Source organism: Monopterus albus, unplaced genomic scaffold (genome assembly GCF_001952655.1).
Source record: "Monopterus albus unplaced genomic scaffold, M_albus_1.0 scaffold76.1, whole genome shotgun sequence".
Lineage (NCBI taxonomy): Eukaryota > Metazoa > Chordata > Actinopteri > Synbranchiformes > Synbranchidae > Monopterus > Monopterus albus.
This window is the reverse complement of record NW_018127956.1, coordinates 2,020,400-2,034,205: the sequence shown is the minus strand read 5'-3', so window position 1 is coordinate 2,034,205 and position 13,806 is coordinate 2,020,400. Positions and strand designations below refer to the sequence as shown.

General features: G+C 38.6%; 3 protein-coding genes across 3 annotated transcripts in view; 1 reads left to right on the top strand and 2 right to left on the bottom strand.

The window, feature by feature from the left end:
- The window catches only part of aarsd1 (alanyl-tRNA synthetase domain containing 1), a 5,195-nt gene extending 3,482 nt beyond the window's left edge, over positions 1 to 1,713 (bottom strand). The window contains exons 1-5 of the mRNA XM_020606199.1: positions 1,580 to 1,713; positions 1,010 to 1,138; positions 707 to 866; positions 537 to 594; positions 285 to 441 (exon numbers count right to left, since the gene is read on the bottom strand). Coding sequence (XP_020461855.1) covers positions 285 to 441; positions 537 to 594; positions 707 to 866; positions 1,010 to 1,138; positions 1,580 to 1,618 — 543 coding nt within the window. The 5' untranslated portion in view covers positions 1,619 to 1,713. The remainder of the gene's footprint in view (positions 1 to 284; positions 442 to 536; positions 595 to 706; positions 867 to 1,009; positions 1,139 to 1,579) is intronic.
- A 531-nt stretch (positions 1,714 to 2,244) lies between these two features.
- Positions 2,245 to 4,080, bottom strand: ptges3l (prostaglandin E synthase 3 like). The gene is made up of 7 exons (XM_020606200.1): positions 3,908 to 4,080; positions 3,652 to 3,765; positions 3,392 to 3,458; positions 3,189 to 3,287; positions 2,786 to 2,875; positions 2,593 to 2,655; positions 2,245 to 2,328 (listed from the first exon to the last, which is right to left on the bottom strand). Exons 1-7 carry the CDS (start codon positions 3,940 to 3,942, stop codon positions 2,320 to 2,322), a joined length of 477 nt encoding a protein of 158 aa, XP_020461856.1. The 5' UTR covers positions 3,943 to 4,080; the 3' UTR covers positions 2,245 to 2,319.
- Positions 4,081 to 5,075: 995 nt separating this feature from the next.
- Positions 5,076 to 11,420, top strand: kat7b (K(lysine) acetyltransferase 7b). The gene is given in 15 exon segments (XM_020606374.1): positions 5,076 to 5,303; positions 6,392 to 6,542; positions 6,649 to 6,897; positions 7,021 to 7,103; positions 7,247 to 7,330; positions 7,415 to 7,513; positions 7,650 to 7,760; positions 8,430 to 8,621; positions 8,926 to 9,015; positions 9,186 to 9,326; positions 9,446 to 9,539; positions 9,794 to 9,889; positions 9,892 to 9,939; positions 10,155 to 10,261; positions 10,388 to 11,420. Coding segments are annotated over 15 exon segments (1,665 nt in total). The 5' UTR covers positions 5,076 to 5,285; the 3' UTR covers positions 10,490 to 11,420.
- Positions 11,421 to 13,806: the final 2,386 nt, after the last annotated feature.

Here is a 13,806-nt window from a genome sequence, read left to right as displayed (position 1 = left end):
ACAGATGTACAGAACCATTTGCATGTTGTCCAAAAGCAATTGCAATTTGATGAAAACAACAAGAAATTGCTGATATGATGTGAACAACTGACACCAGAATCTGACGGTTGAACGAGTAGTTCTGAGAAATGCAGTTCTGTTGTGAGAAATGAATGAAAGCGATAGAGAAAAACTGTAATAGAGTGTCTTCAACAGGAAATATGTGCTGAAACAGTAAACATTTAAGTCACTGCTCACACAGCAAGAGGAACTGTTCTTAGCACCAGTAAACACAATGTAAGTACCTTTTCCACAGCAGGGTCATCTCTAGAGAGAAGCTGAACAGTGATGGGAACGTGAGCTCTGATCTTCTCATTTATGGCTTCTTCCAGGGCCTGGAGCTGGGCAGGTTTCATGCAGGGAGTGTCCAGTTCAATGGTGCTTCTCTGATGGCCTAGTTCCCTAAAAAAAAAAAACAAAAACAACACACAGAGAAGACAGATAAACCCACAAGTCCTTATGGTTACAGAAGGACAGAATCTGTGCATGTGAAGTACCAAGATGTGGTCTTGTATCCAAACATTGCATCTGCCAAGGCTGTGATCAAATGTTGACCTAAAAGTTAAGAAGTAAACATCTGTCTTAGAAGATATAGTCGTGCATTCAGTCTGGCAAAGGAGTTACTTTAGATTGAACATCCCTGACCTTGGTGTTTACTGGTCCTTACCTGAGTGCTGCTGCATGTGGTCAAACCTCCTCTCCCAATCAACCTTCACTCGCACCTCCTGACCCACCTCCAGCGGTGCGCTGACAAAGTGTACAGCTTCTGCTCCCTGCCTCGTCACCCTCAAAACTGGGACATCTTCGATTAGACCATGGTCATCTGGCTGAAGGAAGGAGAAACACCATAAAAGGTTTTAGTAATATTATATGGTATAACCTTTGACAACTTAGTATGAGTTATGATGTGAATAATTCCCAAATGAGAAACATGAACATTTTACTGACAGGACTTGTTTTATGTTCTTACTTGGCCACCCCCCTCAGGAAACAAGATTGTGTCCTGGAGCTTGACACTGAAACCCTTCAAAGTTTCTTTCTTTCCACAGACTTCTTGTTTGAGTTCATCTGGGCTGCAGGATACCACAGAGGTAACAAACTAAAAGGAAACGAATGAAATGAAAACTCAAACAAATAAAATCCGACTGACAACAAGAAAGGCGCAAGAGAAACTGCGTGCATTTAAACAGCGAAATAATGTATCATTTACAAATGACTGTTTCCATTGTGTTAATGAATCATGAAAATTTTAAGATCGGATTTAGGGTGACAACATAAACATGAGCTAGCTGGGAATAAACTACACAGTTGGGCTATTGCGTTGTCGCAACATGATTACACAAAAATACCAAACATGTACTACCCTAAAATACAGTTAAAAGTAGTCAATTAGTTACACTGGGTAACTACATAGTACTCTCACTGCAGCAGCTAGTTAGCAACTGTGCTAGTCACTTCAGCACAGAATGAATGGTACACTTCCGTAAGCCATTAAAATATGTAAACTAGGCGCTGTTATTTTCCTTTAAAAGCTTCATACCTCTTTCATGTAGCAATCTCGCTGACACTGAAATGCCATTGTAAAAGTAAAACTGTGCCTGTGTCGAGTTTGTGTGAATGAAACGATCTCAGCTGCTACAGCTGTCAGCTTAGTACGGGTAGCAAGATAGTCCAAATCTAGTTACACCGCCTTGAAAGACAAAAATAAGCATTAGTAAAGTGCTATCAGAGGTAGAAATTTGTGTTTTGGTCTCCACAAACACAAACAGTCTGTTTTGCAGATGAAACGCTGAACAATAGATATGTTATGGTGCACAAGAAATTATTAGAAGCATGCAACGTGTGGTATAGATAAATAAAACAGTATAGTATAGTCACATAACATAAAACATGGAATAGGCTACATCTTACCATCATCATGTTAAAAATAACCAGTTGCTTCATTATTATATTGGGGAGTTACACAAACAACAATGTTATCTACTCATACTCAAAGTGTAAATACATTTTATTTACCGGCCTATTAATATTAGACATTACCACAAGCACCATAGGAGTAAGGTTGATACCACTCACTTTTATTAAAACTGACAATGACATGTATAAGCAATAATATATCAATAAAAAATGTATAGAAAATATCACATATAAAAAGCATTTTGTTCAATTACACATCAAACCATCAGCAAATATATTGTATTAAGCTTCAGAAAACATAGCATTGTCTGCAGTATCCTGGGTGACCTTGCCTCCAACACAATAAAGAAGGCGTTGTAAATCTCAGTCAGACTGGAGAGGAAGGAGGAAGAAAATGGTCAATGTCAACATTTAAATGATCAATAAATGAAAGTTTTTTTGATTTTTTTCAGTTAACGTCACTGCATACCAGTATAATCTGAAGGCAAGTAAAAAATATATATTTGATCAAATTTTTACTGTGTATAACACTGAGTTTCAATGTGTTCATCCAAATAGCTGTACAAATCAGTTTTAACCATTAGACAACTCCCTGTGTTACAATTTAAATGTAAGATCACAAACTACTGCACTTACATCACTAAGATCACCCATATCCGGTGTTTCTCCTTTATTACCTGCAGCCATTTCTTGAATCATCTGAAAAAGGAAGGCCAAGTGTTTACATACACGCATGCCTAAACTCAAACCCGCTACATAACAGTTCTGTTCTCTTCAACGTTGTCAAGATTTACTTGATCTTATTACTGAGCACAGTGATTCCACTCACATCCATGTATCTGTCATACTCTTCTTTTCCCTCACTGTCTTCATGCTCCCAATCCCTCCAGTTATCAAAGTCTACTGATAGCCAACTGGGCTGCAGAAAGAGGGCAAAACAACACAATTTTAAATATTATTTACCAGGGAGAAAGTGAGAGGGAATAAACAGAACACTGCTGCCACATATCACTTATACACCATAACACCTTTTTTTTGCAGCTCATGATGGGATCAGTTGTGTTATCTATGGACAACTTCATAGTAGCTTTTATATACAGTACAGTATTGTCTTATCAATTTAAACCTGTAAACAGTGTCGGCCATGTCTCACACAACAATTATAAACTATTGTCCTGAGGTCTGTGAGACAAGATCATTTAAACCTTGTGACTGATCACACACAGACTTACTTTAGCAGAGTCTTTCTGGAGACGAGGCCACGCATAATCAGGCTTCACCTTCCTTAGCAAGACATTGATGGTGCGGTCATAGACTCTTTCTCTAGAGTCCTTTTAAAAGATGACAAGATTAAAACACAAGTTTATATTTACAGTAGAATAATTGTACTTACTAATATTCCACTGGTCTCATCCAGCGTTAATTAAATGCTTACATTGATTTGGACTTTCTCATAGAAGTGCAGCTCATTGTAGAACACATCGTGTGTTTCGTTTTTGCAACTGTTGTAAAGAGAGAACAGGGTTCTATCAAGGGAAGAGTTTAGTACAACATATGATTTGCAACATTTTTATAGTATAGACAACTATCCACGTTTTCATAAAACTACCTTAAAAAACATCTGATGGCTTATATATTCAATAAGTCAGAAGCAATGGGGGAGAGATTGAAGTAACAGTGAAACAGTAAACGCACCATAAAATCATTTTGTCTGGCTGGATATCAACCTGGACATCTTTAGGTCTCTGAACCATAAAGTTGATGGTCACATATTTCTTTCTGTCAAACCACACCGCGTGTGCTGGCTGGCTGTTAGGACACAGAGAAACTATGAAACTCATGAATCACATGATCATTTTTTTATTGCCCCTCTTCATAATTAAATGGATTAGTAAAAAGGACACATTTTGGTCAAGCTTAACAATGTTAAAAAAAGAGTGGCAGTACTTACCTCGCCTCAGGTCTGACAATTTTGGGCTTGTTCATTCTAATTGTTGCACAGAACTAAAACAGAAACTCCTAATTTTGTCTAGAGGAGAGTAAAAAGCATGTGGCTCTTTCGTTCAAGCTGTGTGCGCTAATGCAGTGACCAGATCCTGGCTATTTATAGAGTAGTTGATATCAGCTGCTGGGGAAGCTTTCCTGCCTCAGCCCCTCACCCAGCCCTTTATATCTGTCAGTGGAACTCTCTGGAAAACAGATGCATTTTCTTTTTACCACTCGCAACTGGGATGCATAAGAGGCTAAAGCTGAGGGCAGGGAGACATAAAACAGAGAAGAAAACCTCACAGAAGGGATGTCTGAAAATTTGAACAGCATTTGGAACCATGGAGGGTCAGTAAACAGCTGATGTAAATACTATTCACACAATTTGTGTGGTTCATTTTAGTTTTTGTCTTTTGAACTACACTAAGTGATAAGAAAACTACACTGTGGAGGAGGCTGAAAATACAAGAGAAGTAAGGGAACTGATATCAGTTTGGATTCTTCACCAAAAAGTGAACATTGTTACATTTTAGGCTTGTAGGTAAGATAATGTTTAAACTACATCTTTTTAATAAAGATGCACTTGGAAACAGAATGGGGTCCCAAAAGTGATACAATGAATAAATTAATTCAAAAATCAAAATAGGCCTAAATAAATATGTTAATAATGTGTTTTCTGGAATTGTTGATTTATTCACATATTCATTTATTTAATTTTCATTTTAAAATTTAATACTGCCTATTTATTTATTCTTATATTTGTATCTACAGTTAACCTATTTATTTCTGTATTTATTTATTTCCAACTTTATTAATTTATTTATTTCCTGTGTCACAGTCGGTACTCCACAGTATTTTTTATTAAATAAATACATCTTAAATAAAGGCCCACCAACTAGGTTTTTTCACAGCTTGTGTGTTTCAGTGTAGGAGATACATTCTTGAGAGTGTATGAATACTGTAATAGAACAGTAGGTTTGAGTAGGGAATGGAATATCAATCCACTCATAGAGGAATGATGTTACACACTCCGGTGCAGTAGGTGGCAGCATACACCTCTCAGGTTTGTCTGTAGCCCGCCATTTCACCTGGGAAGAAGAAGGCACAGTCCTGCTGTTCTGGAAGCTCACAGTCCATAGGCTTTTTTCCACCGGAAGTGCAATTCTCGGCTCCGTCTGTGGGAACGTGGCGCGAGAGATCTGGGCACCACTTGTGTACATATGCAATTCTGTCTGGAAAAGGAAATCAGTAAATAGGTTTCTTTCGCCTTTTATCTAAAGTCCGGGGGATTTTTGCTATCTGTGATTTTAAATCGACAGGACGCAGCGCCCATCAAGGTGGAAATGCCTCGTAGACGACAGGTAAGAACAAATGTTGGACGCATCAGAGGGTAACGTTAGCTAAGTTAGCGGCGATGTGTTCACTTGTCGGGATGGAGAGAATGTTCCGCCGTGTTCCATTCAATAATAGGACAATTTAATTTGCCTGAATATTGCATTAATAATGCATACGTGCAGTGCACAGAGCAGAATGCAACAATGTCAGTCATTTTCAACAATTTGTCATATTTAGCTTTTGATATTTTCATCTAGCGTTAACTTATGCTACACCTCGGTGGGCGTTAACAAGCAGCTAACTAAATTTACTTAACATATGGAACTAAAGCAGCGCCGATGACAGTGTATGCCGAACGCACCACAGTACTACAATAACGGGGGTTGTCTGAAACATTATGAACATGGCACCTGTAGAAAAGCCACCAATAGCCCTACGTCTTAACCTGTCTATTTTGTCAATACAATGTGGTCCACTGTTATTTCCCGTATGAGAAAACGGGGGCAGCTAACGTCACAGGCTAACGCTAAGCTAACAACAATAATAGGCTGCTAACCAGGTTAGCGTCTCTGTCGTTTAGCCACTACTGTGTTCAACAACTGTAGCATTAACGATTTTGACTAAAATCAGTCGCTCTTTGAAAAGTACCTAATATCCAAATTATATCACATATCCTAATTCTGGTCAAATATATTACCGGCGTACGTTTGTCAGCTGTTAACTGTTAATGGTACAGCTATTGTAATAGTATGCTACCAGCTGACTATCGCCTTCTTCTCAAAGAATATTTAATTAGCTGGATAATAACTGTGAGCAAACTCTTGTTAACACGAGAATTTCCTTTTTCCAGATTTTGGTTTGCTGGATTTATGAATCTCTAAGTAGCGGTTATTAACAAGTTAACCTCGTTGATTGTGCTTTGAAGGATAGACCACTATTGTTGTCATGTTTAATTTACATTAGTGGCAATGCCATTAGCGTTATTTTGCTGTGTTAGATTGCCCTCCCTACCACAATCCTTCTGCTGGCATGCCACATCAGCTTAGAAGTGTTTGTACCATAATCAAAGAAATCTTTTGTAGGATGCCTCTCACATTAGTTTTTCCCTTGACAGAGACATATGGCTGGGAGTGGCTCAGATGGAACTGAAGACTCTGACTCCTCCACTGAAAGAGAGCCAACCAATAGTTCAGAAAGCGATGGAAACATTCCCAAGCGACAGCGCCTCACTAGAGCCTCTACTCGCCTTAGCCAAAGCTCTCAGGGTTTGTGAATGTCCTAGCAATACAATATACAACATTTGCAGCGTTTCTCACTTAACTGTTTAAGCAATGTGACGATTTGGCTTTTTTTTCTTCTTCTTTGCTTTAGATACTCCAGACATAAAGCGAGCTGCAGACCATGATGAGTCTCCACCACTGACGCCCACAGGAAATGCCCCCTCCTCTGAATCTGAGCTGGACATCTCCAGCCCCAGTGCCTCTCATGATGAGAGTCAGGCCAAAGATCAAGTCAACAGAGATTCAGATAAGGACCTCTCCCATCGACCCAAGCGCCGCCGCTGTCACGAAACCTACAACTTCAACATGAAGTGCCCTACGCCAGGGTGTAATTCACTAGGTAAAATCCCTGCCCTTTCACAAGTCTTATACATTGGCCATCCATTTAGGCTTATTGAATGTATTTGTTTTTAGTGATATACTGTATTGCCATAAATATCATTGTTTTAAATGTATTGCCCAGGTCACCTTACAGGGAAACATGAGCGTCATTTTGCTGTGTCAGGTTGCCCTCTTTACCACAATCTTTCTGCTGATGAATGCAAGGTGAGAATCTTTGATTCTGACTTATAGACAAACAACACACAAATGTACTCAGAAAACACAAGAAATAAGTATCACGGAATTGCAAACTTGCACTTAAAGTCATCTTAAAAACACGCTGTAATCCGTCTAACTCTTTACCTCAGGTGAAAGCCATCAGCCGTGAGAAACAAGAAGAAGATTCGAAGGGGCAGGAGGAAAGTAACTCGCGCCATGCAACTCGTAACCAGGTAGTTTCTTTTATTTGTTATTTGTTATTGACCAGCTCTTGTGTTACCATGAAAGTGAGCGGTTAATTTTATCTTGATTTTCAGACACCAACATCAAAACAGAGCAGATACAAAGAGCAGGTGGCCGAGATGAGGAAGGGGCGAAACTCTGGCCTACAGAAGGAGCAGAAAGAAAAGCACACGGTACATCACAGACACTCCAACATGCCGTTGTTCATTTGTTTGGCACTCCACATTTTACAGTTTCTATGGGTAATGCTTTGCATGGCTGGTACTGTATGTTGTCTCATCTCTGTGCCGCCTTCGGTTTGATCCACAGGAGCATCGACAGACACACAGCAACACCAGAGAGCCCCTGTTGGAGAACATCACCAGTGACTATGATCTGGAGCTTTTCAGGAAAGCCCAGGCCCGTGCATCCGAAGACCTGGTAATGGCCAGCTTCATATCTCCATCACTATTACTCTTGCATTAATGTTAAAATAATTGATTTTAAATGCTAAACTAATGTATAAGAAATACAATTTTTGCTCTTGTGCATTGAACTACAGTAAAAATAATGACTGAGGGGTTTCCTTTTTAATTATAGTAATACCATAGTGGGTTTGTGCTATTAATCTGACTTGGGAATGTACAGTATGTTGTGTTGGTACTTGCTTTGGTGTTACATAGAAATACACCCACCATGCCATGTATCTTACTTCCGTGTTAATATACCTTCTTATCTTAAAAACCTGTTGTGGACAAATGTTTTTCTGAGGTTGCCAGCGTAGAGGTGGAAACCTTTGGCAACAGGTCTGATTCAGTTCCATTCTTGGTTGTAGAATTTGAATCAGCATAGTTGTTTCAAAATGATTCAATCTAATAAAAAGAAAGACGGGCTCTACATACAAACCCCGTTTCCAAAAAGGCTGGGGCATTTTCCAGAATGCAGTAAAAACTCAAATATGTACTTTCTTAATTTGCTTCAACCTTTATCTAACTGACAAAAGTACAAAGAAAAGGTTTTCACCTCTCAACTTATTTGCATTTTGTATATATAAACACATTTAGAATGCATGCAACACACTCAGAAAAAGGTTGTGCTTCCTCTGTGCAGGAGAAGCTGCGTATCCAGGGTCAGATCATTGAGGGCAGCAACATGATCAAGACCATTCTGTTTGGGCGCTACGAGCTGGACACCTGGTACCACTCACCCTATCCTGAGGAGTACGCCCGTCTGGGTCGTCTCTACGTCTGCGAGTTCTGCCTCAAGTACATGAAGAGCCAGACCATCCTCAGGCGACACACGGTGAGAGACTTTGTCTAAACCTGATACACCACTACTTTTTTGTTATATATTGTTACATTTTTTTCTGTTACAGAAAGGTTCACTGTATGAAAAGGTTAGACACATGGTTATAATATTAAAAGCAACAAATAGAAAGGGATTGTTTAGCTAATAAGAAATGATTTCCTATAGTTTAAAAATGGTTATGTTGTTACTTGTATAATTTACATGGTACATATTATTGCTTTGAAATCTGTCATTTCACTTTTATTTGTTTTGGACCATTGTCACAGAGTATTGTTTGTTTTATAATGCACCTTTTCAGGCCAAGTGTGTGTGGAAGCATCCTCCAGGAGATGAGGTGTACAGAAAGGGGGCTATATCTGTGTTTGAAGTTGATGGCAAAAAGAACAAGGTAGGGAAACTTCAAACCACCTGAAGATTCTCTTTTTCTTTCTTTCAATAAAGATAGTATTACACAGATATCTCCACTCTTCCTTGGTTACCTGCACATCTGCAAAGCAATCATGGTGATGCATGTACATAACAGACTAAATGAAGCAGAAAGTGCCGCTGTATCCACAGATCTACTGCCAGAACCTGTGTTTACTTGCCAAGCTTTTTCTGGACCACAAAACACTGTACTACGACGTGGAGCCTTTTCTCTTCTATGTCATGACCGAGGCAGACAACACTGGCTGCCATTTAGTGGGATACTTTTCCAAGGTGAATGAATTGATGTGCTGTATATCATTTTGAGGCCTTATATTTTGTATATATCATCTCTTCTTACTCTACACACACACAGAAGCAGCTAAGACATTTAGAGTCTTTATTACCTCAAGGAAAAGAACTCTTTCCTCAACTACAACGTGTCCTGTATCCTTACCATGCCACAGTACATGAGGCAGGGCTTTGGCAAGATGCTCATTGACTTCAGTATGTTCACTGGTTTTTCTCCCATTTCATTGGTTTGTTACTGTAAAAAATAATTCTTGACTGTAACATATCAGTAAAGTAGTAAAAGTAAACAACAGTGAAGTAGACAATTTAGGTACTTTAACATTATGCATAAATACTGTACACTTTTTTTTTAATTACAAAAAAAAAGACATTTTTAAACATTATTTTAGTGCGTTTGCAGACCATGTAAGATAATATATATAATAATAATTGTCTCTTGCTTTGTGTAGGCTACCTGCTGTCCAAAGTGGAAGAGAAGGTAGGCTCACCGGAGAGGCCTCTGTCTGACCTGGGCCTCATCAGCTACCGTTTGTGCTGGGAAGGAGTGGACTCAGGTATATGTACAACTTTCAAGGCAAGGAGATCTCTATCAAAGGTAAGGAAAGACAGAACTCATGCACTTTGCTTTGTGGCTTTGGGTTTCACAAATGCTGATTTAAAAAAAAAAAAGAGAGAAAATCATCTTGAGCTGTGGCATAGTTTTAGTTTGGAGAAAGTTTATTAATACATAAAAAGATTGTCCAAGCAAACCAGACATGTGGATATACAAAATGTGTTATGAGACTGTTATGATATTTGCTCGATGCACAGAAATCAGTCAGGAAACTGCCGTCAATCCGGTGGACATCGTGAGCACTCTGCAGTCTCTGCAGATGCTGAAGTACTGGAAGGGAAAGCACTTGGTGTTGAAGCGACAGGTGAGATCCCGGTCCATTAGCCTGTGTAGCTCTTTTATTTATTTTTTTTAAAGATTGTGTTAAATCTTGATGTATTGTTGGCACCTCACTTAAATCTAATTAGCTCGCTACCTCTCTTTTTCCTAGGACCTGATTGATGAGTGGAAAGCAAAGGAGATCAAGCGAGGAAACAGCAACAAAACCATCGACCCAAGCTCGCTAAAATGGACCCCTCCCAAGGGGACGTAAGCACTAAGACCCTCAGGCTACAGAATTCAGGCTACAGACTCGCCTCCAGCCTCACTAGCCACAAGTAGCCTAGACCTACAGACTGTCAAAGAGCAGTGCTCTTTCTTTTTTCTTTTTACACTGCTTGTTTGTGTCATTCAACTTTTTTTTTTACTTTTATATTCTACTTTCATTTATGTTTTAAGCACCATAAGTTCCAAGCTAAATGATTCCTGATGCAAACAATTAATGGTAAAGAATCCATAACCTGTTTGTTTTGGAACTGCCTACGTCTACTAAGCTTTGAATATTAAATGTTAAACAGTCCAGTGAGGTGGAAAATATGAATGTTTTGCTTTGCTCATGCAAATAATACATGCTTATATCTGGCAGCGTTTACAGGCTGTTCATTTTGTTTTGTTTTTTTTCTCAAGAAATGTGCATTTTAAAGATGGTGGTCAGTTTTGTTTGGAGTTAAGATATAATTGTTAGCCTGCATCGCATCTGCTAGCAGAGTGTGTTTTGAGCGGCATGATGTATGATAATGTCTTTGGTTGGTGTAAAATTGTATAGCTCGATATTTTTCCTCCCTTGGCTCCATCAGTGCAGGATTTGGACCCGTTCCTCTGATGAACCTGCCAAATAATGGAGTAATAAATTCAGATATTTTTTAATTTGCTAAGAATATGGGGGGAAATGATGACAATTCTGCTGTAAGAATGCACAGAAACCTCAGGTTTTTATACTGATAGTCGTACCTTGCTCGTGCGGATTCTCTGAGCCATCAGTCACAGTAGTTGTTGGGAGTGGTTTTACCCTGGTTGAAGACTCTGTGATAAGACATTTTAATAGGACTGTCTTCGCCTTGTGCTTTTAATCATAGTTGTTAAATGTGTATTAGTACTTTGATATTTTTAATATCAGTAAAGCCACCTTGATATTTTCGAAAAAATCTTGTTTCTTGGTATTTGTGCTTACCACCACTGGAAGCGCTTCTTCCCATCAGGCCCACAAACATCTGTCCTTTGTTTCCTACAGGTGTAAGGAAGATTTATTTCAAATACTGCCATAAAATAACTTTAGATTAAAATGTGTGTTTTAAAACAGCTGTGAAAGTCATATTTGTAATAAAAGATTGCTGGGCTTTGTGACATTGTACTGCATCTTAAAGCAAAATCACTGCTTACGTCTTTTGACTTCAAAAGGTTTTTTTGCAGCTGTGAGGGACAAGAAACCACAGTTACTAGCGATCAACACTCTTGTACCAGCATATTCATCTTCATCACTACATACACATATAATGGGCCTTTCTGAAAACCATTACATTATAAACAAAAGCAAAAATTTGTTGAATATTGTGTTTTCTTTGCAGAGATGAGGAAAGACATAATTGTCATTAACACAACCTTCACTTGCTGGTTCAACCTGGAGCTCCGTTTACGGGGAACACTCCTAAATTAAATAAACTTTAGCCGCTTCTTTCTCTGAGAAGAATCTGCTGAAGGAGTTCTGCTCATTATCACTTGTAGAGATTTTGCTGTTGATATAGTTTTGGTGCATTCTGTGGTTGTACTGTATTTTATTTAAGATTTTCTAAATATGTATTGACTAGTCATTATAAATTATTGTTTTATGTTATTGTCTTGACCAGGACACTCTTGTAAAAGAGATTTTCAATCTCATTGAAGTTTTCCTGGTTAAAAAAAGGTTAAATAAAATGAATAAATAAAAATGAGGTCGGGGCCACCTGAGCGTTTCCCCATGAGTCCGTAGAAGCGAAGGGCTTTGGCTCTTTTCATCAGGGTGGCTATTGGGTCCAGTGATTCATCCTGCCCGAAAAATCCACAGTATATTAGATGTTATTTGAACTGCAGTAAAATCAAGAAAATAAGGAATCAACTCTCAGATTAATGTGCTTTGCTTTTAATTCGGTCAAAAATGATTTTAGTGTTGGATTGTCAAACAAGTTGAAATTTGGGAACAGTTTTTCCATCTCTCTCTTTCTCTCAATTTTTTTTTTGATCAGGACATTAAATTAGTGTTACTCACCTGCCAGTCACTGGATAATCCTCTCTCCTCTTCCACACTAGAAGACAGTCCCTGATAGATTTGCAGCAAAGCACAAAAAGTCACAAAAAGCAGCTGAATCTTCCAGTTATCCATGTCTTGGTTAAGGATAAAATATTTTCAATTGTTATCTCTTTAAATGAAGCAGTTAGATGAAAAACAAAGCCAGAAAAAAAAACTTTTCAAATGGTGTTGGTTAGATGTGAGTCAGTGTTATTTTGTCTGATCCAACTGTATTCAGGGTGCATTTATAGCTCTGTGCCCCTGCTGCTGCGAGACCCCTCCTCTTTAAACATGATTGCGCACTGTCTCCACCGCATTTGAAAAGTTCTACATTTGTCTTATTACAGCATTTGTAGAGGATCGTTAAATACTTTGCGACCGTTACACATTAAAGTCTGACATACAGGGTCAAACAAAGAAGATTTCAGTTGAGCACACTGAGTTTCCCCAGTTGTTTTATAGCTGGGATTTCATCCACAGATTTACTAGCAGTTGTAAATTCAAAAACCTCATATTAATGCTTAAATATTGACATTTGCGATAGTCACCTTTCATGTCAAGTTTTATTAGACATCTGGGTCACTGTTGGCCTATAAATAGTCTCTCATTTGTGACCTTGTGATGTCCACATGCTTCTTTGATATCACAGAGGAAGAGGGCAGGACGTGCAGGCGTGTTGAGTCTTTGAGAGACGCTTTGCAAATATAACCATCTGCTTTGAAGGTAGGGCTTTATTGGCTAGCCAGCTGACTTGGTGGGTCACTGCTAGTTCTGGATTTATTAAGAAAGACAGCACAGCTGCGACCTCTAAGATCAGATGAACTGTATTACATATAGGTTATATGTTGATTTAACACTGCAGATGTACTGACGGCTGGAACAAGATGGAAAGAGCTCATAGTATATAAATGACATTTCAATTGCTATGAAATATGGATAGTGTTGCACATCATAACTTGAAATATATTGATATAGTAAACCAATATTTGTAACTTTTTTTTTTAGAATCCTGAGATAATTGCGCGGTTATTAAACCTTTTCATGATCTTTGCTTACTTAGCCATTTAAATGCTCTGTTTTAATGAAAGCAGAGCTGTAGAAATGTCTGGAGAGGCAATTACTGGACAATCAGTGTGCTGTAAGGACACCTATTGAAACAAAGCTGACACGCATCAAATGCTTTGATCCAGCACAGGTGCTTCTAAAAGTAAGAAAAGCCTGGGACAATTAGGCCTGGAGGGCAATTACACCTGAACAGCCCTCATGTG